Raw genomic sequence first — 13,553 nt, 5'->3', positions numbered from 1 at the left:
CACCCCTTTCTGCTAATTCAGTAGAACTCTCTATTTACTGTATCGACACACTTTCACAAAAGAAAACTGAAATGCGCTGAAAACAATTCGATTTCTTTGGCAGGTTTTAATTTCCCTGCCAAACCAGGCACTGATCACGTGACTCCCACTTTGTAAAGTAGACGCTGTACCTTCGCAAAATCTCGGACATCGAACAGGTCAAAAGCCTCGAACAGTTCGCTCTTCTTCATTCCGAACTTCTCACAGCAGGCATTTAAAAAGGTCCGGATATTCTTGAGGCAGAGGAACTGTAAAGCAAGAAGCAACACACGAAACAAAATCAATTAACTGTTAATCTATTATAATATTAAAAATTTAGCATCGAGTTACATCAAAACTGCAGCAAGGAAACAGGCCATTCGGCCCAACTGGTCTATGCCAGCGTTTATGCTCCACCCTACTTCATCTCATCCTATCAGGAGACCCTTCTATCCCTTTCTCCCTCATGTGTTTATCCAGCTTCCCCTTAAATGCATCTATATTATTTGCCTCAACTACTCCTTGTGGTAGCGAGTTCCACATTCTCACCACTCTCTGGGTAAAGACGTTTCTCTTGAATTCCCTATTGGATTTATTAGCGACTATTTTATATTTATGACCTCTAATTTTGGACTCCCCCATGCATTGGGCATGCAATTCCTGTCTACAAACTGTACTTCCTGTTGTCACGACTTTTGGTCACGCTTTTTGAGTAAATTGGTACATCAACAGTTCCCATTCAGTTGTGCCATGTCAACGGTCACAATGAAGTTGCAGGCTCTGGCCACTAGGAGGCACGGTGGAGAAAGTTTATGGAGTCTCTTCCCATCTCAGTTGCCATATTGTAAATAGAAAAAATCTTACATTCATCAATACAAGCAATGCCACGGGCAATCTACTAGCATTAAAGATTATTTCTGTCTGTTCAAATTCAGTCCAGACTGAAGGGATGGAAATTGTCTTCGGTCTGTTTGTTTCAGTCTGGCCAGCGAGTGAGCTGTGAGGGTGCCTCTGTTAGCCTAAAGCTGCTTTCATATTGTGCGAGACGCGTGAAAGGATTGCTGGCTACCGGCGTACAGATACCAGCCAGCGGCAACCCCCGGAAAATCATAGGGAAGGAAAGAAAGGAAGAAAGAAAGAACTTGCATTTATATAGCGCCTTTCACGACCTCAGGACGTCTCAAAGTGCTTTACAGCCAATGAAGCATTGTCACTGTTGTAATGTAGGAAACGCGGCAGCCAATTTGCGCACAGCAAGCTCCCACAAACAACAATGAGGTAATGACCAGATAATCTGTTTAATGATGTTGATTGATAATCGCTCCTGTGAAGCGCCTTGGGACATTTTACAATGTTAAAGGTGCTATATAAATGCAGGTGGTTGTTGTTGTACACAACCCTGCCCAGAAGACCATTCTAAGTATTGATCATTTTTGTGCGGAGGGTGATACCTGATATCAACCCCAAACTTATCTTTCACCAGTTTGTACTGGTAAAACCAATTTGAGGCCAGTACTCCAGATTCTACCTGGCAGCACCTATACCTGTATAACGTTCCCTCTCAGTCACTCCCTTTCAGGGCAGAAGAGTTTGCATATTTCTGACCTTTACTTGTCACTCAGTCCACTGAAACTCGGGAGGGGATTTCTCCGAATGCCCGCTACTGGATGGGGACCTTCGCATCGCTCCCCCCCCCGCCCCCCCGTGTCATATTGGGAAATCGCTGGCACGGTGCCCATGGGTTTCTTCGGCTGGTAAACCTCGGGCGACATGCCCACCACTTCCCGGTATGGGTGGCGAGTGGGCGACGCTCCCCGCTGCTGGTGTGCGTTTGAAAAATTGGCCGTAGGGTGTCAGCCTCAGAAGCATCAGATAAAGAACCATTGATCGCAAATGAAAACTGGAAGCCATTGTGAAAGGAGAGGATTGGTAGGAAGATGACTAATAACCGGAAAAGGGTTGAGGAACTGAGAAGCTGAAATTACTAAATCTATTCAAACCTCAAACAAATACTATTGAGAAGCTGTGTCCTTACTGGCTGTTCAGAGCAGAGAGAGGGAATGAATGAACGGCCATTAATCTGGTTTTGAGACCGGACAGATAGACTGAATAGTCTTTTCCTGTCCTGTAATTTCCTACATTGATTGAAGGAGAGAGGTTAAAGGAGCTTCCGGATCTTTCCAGGGGGAAGGGAACGCCCTCTTCAGACTGAATTTCCAGCCTTACTATCAAGGCGGGCTCCATAATTACAGGGTCACCCACCACTGACCTGCAGAGCAGAGAATGCCGGGATTTTCCTCCCATTGATTTGGATGGTAGGAAAATCACAGAGGGTCCTGATACCCGGGTGCAATTCCCCCACACCAGGTTTTCCTTGCTGCACTCCGCCCAGACGGAAACAGGCCATTCGACCCATCAAGTCTGCGCTGGTGTTTTCTCAACATATGGCCACCTGGTCCCAATTACAAGTAACTCTCTACTTTCCTTTTAAAAGTACCTGTGGACTCTCAGTGGGAGATGATGCCCTGTCTTGGCCTTAGTAACACCTGTGTGTACAGATGAATTGACTGAGAAAGTCCAAAGCCAGATAATAAAAGGAAATGGGAGTTTCCTCCGTCTTGTTCCAGTAACCACATTTGCCTTAGTTGTTAATCCTGGCAACTGAGTACAACAAACACTTTAAACAGAAACCCAAAACAATGAGGCAAACGCTGCTCTAACACAACCGGCAGATTTTGACCGTGCGATAGTGTAAGACGGGCGATGGCGAGTCGGCAGACAGTGTTAACGTCTCTCCCGACTTTTATTTCCATTGACTTCTATGATGCAGAGTGAAGGAGGGAGAAAGAGAGCGAGGCAGAGAGAAGCAGAGTGAGGAATGAGGGAGGAGCAGAGGGAGGGAAGGAGAAACAAAGGGAGGGAGGGAGCAACAGAGTGATGGAAAGAGCAACGGAGCGAAGGAGGCAGGCATTGGCCAAAGCAATAGAGTGAAGCAGGGATGGAGAAGCTGGGTGAAACATTCTGAGTATAGAAAACTTAACGTAACAAAAAAACTGACAGTCTGTATAAACTTTAGGATAAACAATAGTAGAGCAGAAAGGCCAAACCCTGGGTCACTGCTTCTGACAAAGAGCTGACTGGAAAATGAAACAAATGGTCCTCTATACTACAGAACCAATTCTACTTGGTATAGTGAAAACTGACATCACTGGTCTGAACTCAGTCGGTACTCTGTACTCTGGGGGGCTGGTTTCCTGCACCAATACTATGGCAGCACCAATGGTTTACGCTGCGGTTTCAGGTCTGCCGGTGAAGTCTCGTTTCAGCGGGAGCACCAGACGTTCCTTGTTCATGGTATAAATGTGTCAGCAAAGACTCGCTACAATGCAAATACAGCATTAGTGTGGGGGAGACATCCTCAGTCATGCTGCTGTTAATCAGTTGCTTGTATTTATGCAAAATCCCAGCTATGGGGAAGTTGGAGAAGGATTTTTGTTGAATGGTCTGTGTATACTTGGGGATTTGCATACCCACTTGACTGGGCATATTGTAAATAATGACCAGATAATCTGTTTTTTAGTGATGGTGGTTGAGAGATTAATATTGGCCAGGACACTGAGGAGAACTCCCCGGCTCGTCTTTTAACGGTGCCATGGGATCTTTTATACTCACCTGAGAGGGCAGACAAGGCCCTCGGTTTAATATCTCATCCAAAAGACAGCACCTCCAACAGCGTAGCACTCCCTCAGTACTGCACTGAGAGTATCAACCAGCGTTTTGTGCTCAAGCCTCTGGAGTGGGTCTTTGAACCTATGACCTTCCTAACTGAGCCACAGCTGACATCGTAACACTGACTACACTTCAAAAGTACCTCATTGGCTGTAAAGCACTCTGGGCTGTCCTGAGGTCATGAAAGGCACTGAATAAATTCAAGTTCTTTTGCTTTAAATAGTCAGCTAGCAGTAAAACATCCCAAGATGCTTCACAGGAGCATTACCAGACAAAATTTGACCCCGAGCCACATAAGGAGATATTAGGACAAGTGACCAAAAGCTTGGTCAAAAAGGTAGGTTTTAAGAAGCCTCTTATAGAAGGGGAGAGGTTTAGGGAGGGAATTCCAGAGCTTAGGGCCGAGACGGCTGAAGGCATGGCTGCCAGTGATGGGGTGAAGTAAGTCGGGGATACACAAGAGGCCAGAATTGGAGCAACGTAGAGTTCTCAGAAGGTTGTGGGGCTTTAACATTCAAAAAACAGACTATCCAGTCTAAAAGCAGAACGGTGCTAACCTTACTGGACCAGTCTTAGCCAGGATCCCAGACTGAGAGACACAGAGACATAATTCAATCCTAAGTGACATACAGTTTCAGATCACCTAAGGTGAATATGAGAAGGCACAGGAAGTAAAGTTGACACTATTTAAACCAACCAGTGACATTACTACATGGGACTCAAGGCCACACTGTGGTCATTGGGTCTATGAAAATACACGGGAGCCAATTTGAATCGATTCAAAGAAGGGCTACAAGAAGGCTCTTCGATCATTGAGATTAGGGGTATTTTTGAAAACCTGTACCGTACAAAGGAGAGAAGCACAGCTCTTTCTTAAGCCGTAGCTGCACCAGCAGTAGCACAGTAATCTGTAACTTTCTGCTCAGGAAACTAAAGCTTTGCCACAGCTAAAGGTCGTAGCGGTTTCTGATCTACAGACTTCACAGCCTTTCTCTGTGTGCGGGCCTGCGTTCAACTTTGCTCAACGTACTCATCCCAGCCCTTGCACACTGCAGAAGCAAACCCAAGATCTTCCTGCTTGCTGCGTGTCGGATGGGAGGGGGCTGTCTCCGTGTGCGAGGCCTGTATCCGTGCAGGTCGACGCAGTCATGCCTCAGGCGCACTTCTCTACTCTCTGCTGGAGGCGTGCAGAGGAAAGTGTGAAGTGTAAAGAAGCAGAGACCTTGGGGTGAAATTTAACTTTGGACGAGTGTGTAAAATGGCCGACGTCGAATTAGCCGCCCGATTTCCCTTTCCATTGAAGTCAACGGGCAAAATCGGGCGGGGCATATAACGGGTGGCCAATTGGATATCACCCATTTTACACCAAGTTAAAATTATTCCCCATATTTAAATGTTTCTTTTGGATTCTCTCTCGCATTAATATGTGGCTGAGATTCAGACCAACAGAGAATCTGGCCTCCAACCTTCTCCAATTTTGCCAGGCCAGGTGGCTTCATGAGAGTTAATCACGGAAATTATGGCGCAGAAGGAGGCCATTCAGCCCATTGTGTCAGTTCTTCACCCAGTGGAGGGAGCTACCCTGATCCCTTTAATCCGCTGACCGCAGGATGTTAAGTGGCAGCAAAAACCTACACTTGAGGGTGAAGGCGACAAGTTCCTTTACCTCCGGCTGTTTCCCCACTGGCACCCGTGCTCACCGCCGAAAGAGACGGTTTCTCTTTGGTTTCCTCTGAGAGCTGCATCGCCCACTGGGCAGCAACACTGAAGGAAAACAGGCGGCCATTGGATCCGGTGCTTTTACCATGGTTGTCACTGGCAACAGCAGAGCCATAGCAACAACTTCAATGGCTGCCGCAGTTGCAGGTGCTGCCACTGATCAGTCTTGTCTGGTTAGGCCTTCCGCAGTTAATAAAGAACTTGCATTTATATAGCACCGTACACAGCCCCAGGACATCCCAAAGCATTTCACAGCCAATGAAGTACTTTTTGAAGTACAGTCACTGTTGGTTTTTAGGAAACGGGACAGCCAATTTGCGCACAGCAAGCTCCCACAAACAGCAGTGAGATAATGGTCAGGTAATCTGTTTCAGTGATGATGGTTGAGGGATAAATAGTGGCCAAGACACCTGGCTCTTCTACAAAATAGTGCCATGGGATCTTTTACATCCACCCGAGAGGGTGGAATTTTACAGCACAGAAGGTGGCCATTCAGCCCACCCCGCCTGAAAGACCTATCCACTTAGCCCCATTACTCTTTCTCCATTCCCCTCTTGAATTCTTTTGCAAATATTTATCCCCTTCCTTTTTAAAAGCTACTATGGATTCTGCTTCCACCACTATTCCTGTGCCCAGTGTTTTGCTCTCCACATCTTGCCCCAAACCTACCAAGCACGACTGGCAACCCCAGGATGCCAAAGATGATCTGATCACATCCGCGATTAAAAGAAATTTAGCTTGAAATCTAAGCCAAGATGAATATCACTGCAGGGAGTTTTTTTTAAAGAAGGCTTTTCCAGGAATTGAAGCTGTCTGCAAATTCCCCAACATAATGACTCTTTACCCTTACATTCAAAGCCCATTTTTAGTGCGTGTGGATACGAAAAGCACCAAATTCTTTCACACCTTTTCACTTTATGTATTAAGTAGAGAATAATGAGCGTCTCCTTTGTGTGTAAACTAATCCGTGCACACAGTGTAGGAAATGAATAGGCCAATTCTCAACAGATCAAATGTTAATCTGGTAATTGGTTACGTGAATAGCTGGTTTTATTATTAACTAGCTTCAGCAGACAGCCCCGGGAGCTGTGGCATGTTTATACTAAAGGGGGAATGTTGGCAATATCACATGTGGCACCGGGTGATGTTACTTTGGCCATACTTGCAGACCAGAATGCTTCATTACCTCCATTCAATACTGAAGAGGGGTTTCTCCAGACCTGTGCCACCAGGGATCAGTTCATCGTAGATAGCACCACCCCTCATCTAAACAATGTTCTCCAGTACACTAAACTTGTCTTCACTCCCCACCCACCCGACCCCTGGATAGAATTCCAATGGATCGAACCCCTCCTCATGGACCAAGGCATTTTCACTCACTCTCATCCTAAATAATTTTTCCACCTTCCTTAAAAGTCACAAGTTACAAAACACTTTCATTTATGTTAACTTTGGGGAACAGCCAGTGTTTGGGTTGCCAAACCTCCAGGATTGGCCTGGAGTCTCCAGGAACTGAAGGCTAATCTCCAGGACACTGCTTTGAGCAAACCCGGGAGAAAAATCATAGAGGCCTTAAAAAAACTTGTGTTTATTTTTCATTTTCTTTCAACACTTCTGTTTATTAGTTATAAAAATATGGGGGAAAAAAGGCTATTTGACTGACAGTCAAGAATCATCCAAACGGGTAATGAAGAGTCTGTTCGCTTTCCATTGGCTGTGGAAAGGCGACCAATGGCAGGAGTGTGGGGGCGGAGCGGTTGGAGGCAGGAGGTCATGTGATGAAACCTCCAGGAATACGTCCAACCAGAGTTGGCAACCCTATGTTGATGGCATCAGCAAGTCAGAGAGAGGACTAATGGCCTGGATGGATTCAGGAGCCTGACAATGTGAAGGAGCCAAACTATAATGAGCAGAGGGGGTGTCGGGTGAGGCGGGGGGGCAGTGGGGATCTGCAGACCTTCATTTACACAACAACCTGATTTACTTCCTCACATTATCAGAGTTAGTAAGCTGGATCCACCGGGATCCGGTGATTATTCCAGGACCGTCCATCCTAATTTTATTTAATGCAATAACTGTGAACTTCCATCGCCGCTACTAAAATAAAATATTACTAAATATTATACAAGAGAAAGAAAGGGCAGAGGAAAAAGGTAAGGAGATTGTGTTGAAATCACTCATGGCTGCACATCCGAGCCATAAATTGATGGGAGCGAGTGATCGGGCAGAGGGATGCGATGAGCAATCTATTTGATTTTACTGTGTCAGATTGAAATATGAATAATTGCTTCCCAAACCTTCACAGCATGAAAAGAAATCATCCCTCCTCCATGGGGAAAGCCCCAAGTGACTCACAAATCTAAGCAGGTTTCACCCAGAGCAATAGGCAATGTGGAAATTGAGATAACCTGAAACATTGTTCAGTTTGGCTCAGTATTATAGTAAGTATCAGCTTGGTAGGACTCTCGCCTCTGAATTAGAAGGGTCTGTGCTCAAGTCCCACTTCAGAGACTTGAGCACAAATTCCAGGCTGACAGTAGTACTGAGGGAGTTCTGCACATCGGAGAGTCAGTACTGAGGGAGTGCTGCACATCGGAGGGTCAGTACTGAGGGAGCGCTGCACTTTCAGAGGGTCAGTACTGAGGGAGCGCTGCACTTTCAGAGGGTCAGTACTGAGGGAGTTCTGCACTGTCGGAGGGTCAGTACTGAGGGAGCGCTGCACGTCAGAGGGTCAATACTGAGGGAGCGCTGCAATTTCAGAGGGTCAGTACTGATGGGGTGCTGCACGTCAGAGGGTCAGTACTGAGGGAGCACTGCAATTTCAGAGGGTCAGTACTGAGGGAGTGCTGCACGTCAGAGGGTCAGTACTGAGGGAGCACTGCAATTTCAGAGGGTCAGTACTGAGGGAGCACTGCAATTTCAGAGGGTCAGTACCGAAGGAGCGCTGCACTGTTGGAGGTGCCGTCTTTCGGATGAGACGTTGAACCGAGGCACTGTTTGCCCTGATGTAAAAGATCCCATGGCACTATTTCAAAGAAGAGCAGGGGAGTTCTCCCCAGTGTCCTGACCAATATTTATCCCTCAACCAACATCACTAAAACAGATGATCTGGTCATTATCTCATTGCTGTTTGTGGGTCCATGCTGAGCCCAAATTGGCTGTGGGAGAGTGACTGTTGAGGTAATGTTTGGGTAAGTGATAGAAACAGGAGTAGGCCATTCAGCCCCTTGAGCATGTTCGGCCATCCAATGAGATCATGGCTGATCTACATCCTAACTCCATCTATCCACCTTGGCTCCATATCCCTTAACACCCTCGGCTAGCAAAAATCTATCGATCTCAGATTTAAAATTATTAATTGAGCATCTACTGCTTTTTGTGGGAGAGAGTTCCACATTTCTACCACTCTTTGTGTGAAGAAGTATTTCCTAATTTCTCTCCTGAATGGCCGGGCTCTGATTTTAAGGATATGTCCCCTTGTCCTAGACTCCCCCACCAGCGGAAAAAGTTTCTCTCTATCTACCCCATCAATTCCTTTCAAAATCCTAAAAACCTCAATCAAATCACCCCTTAACCTTCTATATTCCAGGGTATGCAAACCTATTTTATGCAATCTCGCCTCATAATCTAACCCTTGGAGCCCTGGTAACATTCTGGTGAATCTGGCTGGTGTGTTGAAAATCCAAATGTCACTTTCTTTTTTAGATTAAAAATCTGTCAGTATAAAACATTGAGCAGAAGGCATCGATTTTAATTCAAAATCCCCCGCCTAGGAACTAACCAACAATTGTGTCTCTTCAACACTTGGGTTTCCCATTAACCATTCATGTACTGATGTTTTAATTTCCTCCATTGCACGCTGCTACAATGAAGGAACGTGCTAGAGTTGCAACCCAAGGCACAACACCCATGTAACTGTATGTTTTACCCCTCATAGGCCTAGAATCAAGGTTCTCATTGAGTCATTGGCTTTTTTTAGAAACTAGTTTTCCACACTGACGTATGTCTGCAGGCTGCAACTCGGTCCTTATCCCCCTTGTTCACTCGCTATACCCTGCGGAAGCCTCTAGAATATTCTACAAAACCCCGCACGTATTGGCGTTGATTGAGGAACCTCTTGAAATAGAGGAAGTTGAACTGACTTGTTCGGCCTATGCGGCTGAACGACTGGTGGGCTTGAATTAAAGAAGTTTGTGCTGGATTTAAAAGGAACAGCGTTTAATGAAAAGAGCTATTTAATTACTGAGGAGTCGCAAGATATTTCTAAACCCTGGTACTTACCCAGGCCCATTGCAATGTGCTTTTCAATGTCATTACTTGCATTCTGTGGCTCAGTGGGTGGCAGTCTCGCCCCCTCTCTCAAAAGGTTGTGGGATCAAGTCCCACTTCAGAGATTTGAGCACATAATCTAGGCTGACAATTCGGTGCCAGTACCGAGGGAGTGCTGCACTGCCGGAGGTACCGTCTTTCGGATCAAACATTAAAACCGAGGCCTTGTCTGCCCTCTGAGGTGGACGTAAAAGATCGCATGGGGCCACTATTTAGAGGAAGAGCTGGGGAGTTCTCCCCCCCCCCCCCCGCCCCGGTGTCCTGGCTATTATTTATCCCTCAACCCAACATCGCAAAAAAACAGATTATCTCATCGCTGTTTGTGGGATCTTGCTGTGCGCAAATTGGCTGCCGCGCTTCCTACATTACAACAATGACTACACTTCAAAAAGCACTTCATTGGTTGTAAAGCGCTTTGGGACGTCCTGAGGTTGTGAAAGGCGCTATATAAATGCAAGTCTTTCTTTCGAACGTTGCAGAGCAGTAGAACTGGTAATTTCCTTGGTGTTGCTAAATGTTTCATTTAATACAATCTCAGTAATTGTTAAAAGAGAACGGGCGGGGCTGATTTTTCTCTGACTAAATCTGACTTGAGGGGAATATTAAAGGGGAGACTCACTCCACCAGTTCCCCAGTCACTTTACGTTTGACACGTGTTTCCTGGGACGTCCCACAACGGGGGCAGGGTGCTCCCACTTGAGAGGGAGGGAAGGGGGGAGGGGGGGTCATGTAAATTGCCCGTTGAAGACGCGGGAGTGATGTCAGAATGCAATCCTACGTCATTCTCCCGTGTTTCCAGCCGCCAGACGTCCAAAAAGAGGTTTTCCCGGAGAATGCGGGGCTCGGAGGAGTCGCGGCCAGTCCCTTGGTGATTGGATGAGTTGGGAAGGAGCTGCCAGTGATCTCTCAGCACCTCCCGAACAGTAAGTAGAGCATTGTACACTATTCCTGTACATTAAATTACATTTAAAAAGCATTTGGACAGTTACATGGGTAAGATGGGTATAGAGGGATATGGGCCAAGTGCAGGCAATTGGGACTAGCTTAGTGGTATAAACTGGGCGACATGGACATGTTGGGCCGAAGGGCCTGTTTCCATGTTGTAAACTTCTATGATTCTATGATTCTATTATTCTTGTTAGCGAGAAGCTTTCTCTGCAATGAGATTTCCTTTGTGCCTTGAGTTTTATTTAAAACCCAGAATCTATCTTTTCTCTTCGGGGGCTGATTGGCCACAGTGCAGTAAGTTGTGGTGGTTCATTATTAGTAACTCACCCAAAGTGAGTCACCGGCCACGCAGAAAAGGTTAGGCCCAAGAGCTGTGGTTTGACAGCTAAGCGAGGGCTAGCTATTAAAAGGCTTAATGCAAGTTCCCAGGGCATGGGGGAGGATTAGGCTGCGGATGGGGACAGTTTTGCGTTTATCACATAGGGAGGCCTTAGAGAGGGGGCAGAAAGGATTTACTAGAACGGTTCCAGGGATGAGGGGCTTCAGTTATGTGGAGAGACTGCAGAAGCTGGGATTGTTCTCTTTAGAGCAGAGAAGGTTAAGAGGAGATTTGATAGAGGTGTTCAAAATCATGAAGGGTTTAGATAAAGTAAACTAAGAGAAACCGTTCCCCGTTGGCAGATGGGCCGAGAACCAGGGGACACAGATTTAAGGTGATTGGCAAAAGAACCAAAGGCGACATGAGGAAAAACTTTTTTTACGCAGCAAATAGTTATGATCTTGAATGCGCTGCCTGAAAGGGCGGTGGAAGCAGATTCAATCGTGGCTTTCAAAAAGGAATTGGATAAATACTTAAAGGGAAAAAATTTGCAGGGCTATGGGGAAAGAGCGGGAGAATGGGACTAACTGAACTGCTCTTACAGAGAGCCGGCATGGGTCCAATGGGCTGAAAGGCCTCCTTCTGTGCTGTAACCATTCTCTGATTCTAGGAAGTTGTGCTCTGTTAGCTTTCTTTTCAGCAGCAGATGAGAACGAACATCAAGGGAGAAATGGCGGATTTGCATCAAAGATTACGGGGCAGGTTGTTCCTTGACCCTAAACTACCAAGAAACCCCATAGTTTGATGAGAATGCTCCTTCCCTTGGCTCCCTACCACCATTCCCCACCCTCCCCCCAAACCCCCACCCTCTGTCCTGAGGAGATGGTTCATGCCTCATTGTGGGGAAATTCAAGGGGCTCAGAATAAACATGTTCCCACAAAGAAAAAGAGTGGGACTGCCAAATCTAGAGCCCCCGGACGACAAGGAGCAAACAGGGTAAGAAAAGGCAAAAAAGGGAAGCTTATGTGAGACACCGAGAGCTCAATACTGCAGAAAGCCTAGACAAGTATAGAAAGTGCAGGGGTGAAATTAAAAAGGAAATTAGGAAAGCAGAGAGAGACCATGAAAAAATATTGGCAAGGAAAACCCAAAAATGTTTTATAAATACATAAAGAGCAAGAAGATAACTAAGGAAAGAGCAGAGCCTATTAGAGACCAAAAAGGCAACCTATGTGTGGAGGCGGAAGATGTGGGTCTGGTTCTTAATGAATACTTTGCGTCTGTTTTCATAAAAGAGGGAGATGATGCAGAGATTGTAGTTAAGGAGGAGGAGTATAAAATATTGGATGGGATAAACATAGTGAGAGAGGAAGTATTAAGGGATTTAGCATCTTTGAAAGTGGATAAATCACCAGGCCCGGATGAAATGTATCCCAGGCTGTAAAGAGAAGTAAGGGAGGAAATAGCGGAGGCTCTGACCATCATTTTCCAATCCTCCCTGGCTACAGGCGTGGTGCCGGAGGATTGGAGGACTGCTAACATTGTACTGTTGTTTAAAAACGGAGAAAGAGATAGACCGAGTAATTATAGGCCAGTCAGTCTAACCTTGGTGGTGGGCAAATTATTGGAATCAATTCTGAGGGACAGCATAAATCGTCATTTAGAAAGGCATGGGTTAATCAAGGACAGTCAGCATGGATTTGTTAAGGGATGGTCGTGTCTGATTAACTTGATTGAATTTTTTGAGGAGGTAACAAGGAGGGTCGATGAGGGTAGTGCATTTGATGTAGTCTACATGGATTTTAGCAAGGCTTTTGACAAAGTCCCACATGGCCAACTGGTCAAAAAAAGTAAAAGCCCATGGGATCCAAGGGAAAGTGGCAGGAAATAAAGGGTAATGGTTGACGGGTGTTTTTGCGACTGGAAGGCTGTTTCCAGTGGGGTTCCGCAGTGCTCAGTACTCGGTCCCTTGCTTTTTGTGGTATATATTAATGATTTCAACTTGAATGTGGGGGGCTTGATCAAAAAGTTTGCAGATGATACAAAAATTGGCCATGTGGTTGACAGTGAGGAGGAAAGCTGTAGATTGCAGGAAGATATCAATGGACTGGTCAGGTGGGCAGAAAAGTGGCAAATGGAATTCAATCCAGAGAAGTGTGAGGTAATGCATTTGGGGAGAGCAAACAAGGCAATGGAGTACACAATAAATGGGAGGATACTGAGAGGTGTAGAGGAACAAAGGGACCTTGGAGTGCATGTCCACAGATCGCCGAAGGTAGCAGGACAGATAGATAAGGTGGTTAAAAAGGCATACGGGATACTTTCCTTTATTAGCCGAGGCATAAAATATAAGAGCAGGGAGGTTATGCTAGAACTGTATAAAAGATTGGTTGGCCACGGCTTGACTACTGCGTAAAGTTCTGGTCGCCACATTCCAGGAAAGATGTGGTTGCATTAGAGAGGGTACAGAGGAGATTTACGAGGATGTTG

At 46.0% G+C, this 13,553-nt stretch overlaps 1 protein-coding gene across 3 annotated transcripts in view; it reads right to left on the bottom strand.

The window, feature by feature from the left end:
• LOC137304416 (proto-oncogene vav-like) overlaps positions 1-13,553 on the bottom strand; it is an 88,469-nt gene that overhangs the window by 67,722 nt on the left and 7,194 nt on the right. For all 3 annotated transcript variants that reach the window (XM_067973006.1, XM_067973005.1, XM_067973007.1), the window contains exon 2: positions 171-287. In XM_067973006.1, the coding sequence (XP_067829107.1) occupies positions 171-287 (117 nt within the window). The remainder of the gene's footprint in view (positions 1-170; positions 288-13,553) is intronic.

Source organism: Heptranchias perlo, chromosome 37 (genome assembly GCF_035084215.1).
Source record: "Heptranchias perlo isolate sHepPer1 chromosome 37, sHepPer1.hap1, whole genome shotgun sequence".
Taxonomy (NCBI): Eukaryota; Metazoa; Chordata; class Chondrichthyes; order Hexanchiformes; family Hexanchidae; genus Heptranchias; species Heptranchias perlo.
This window is presented reverse-complemented; position numbering and strand designations above follow the sequence as displayed.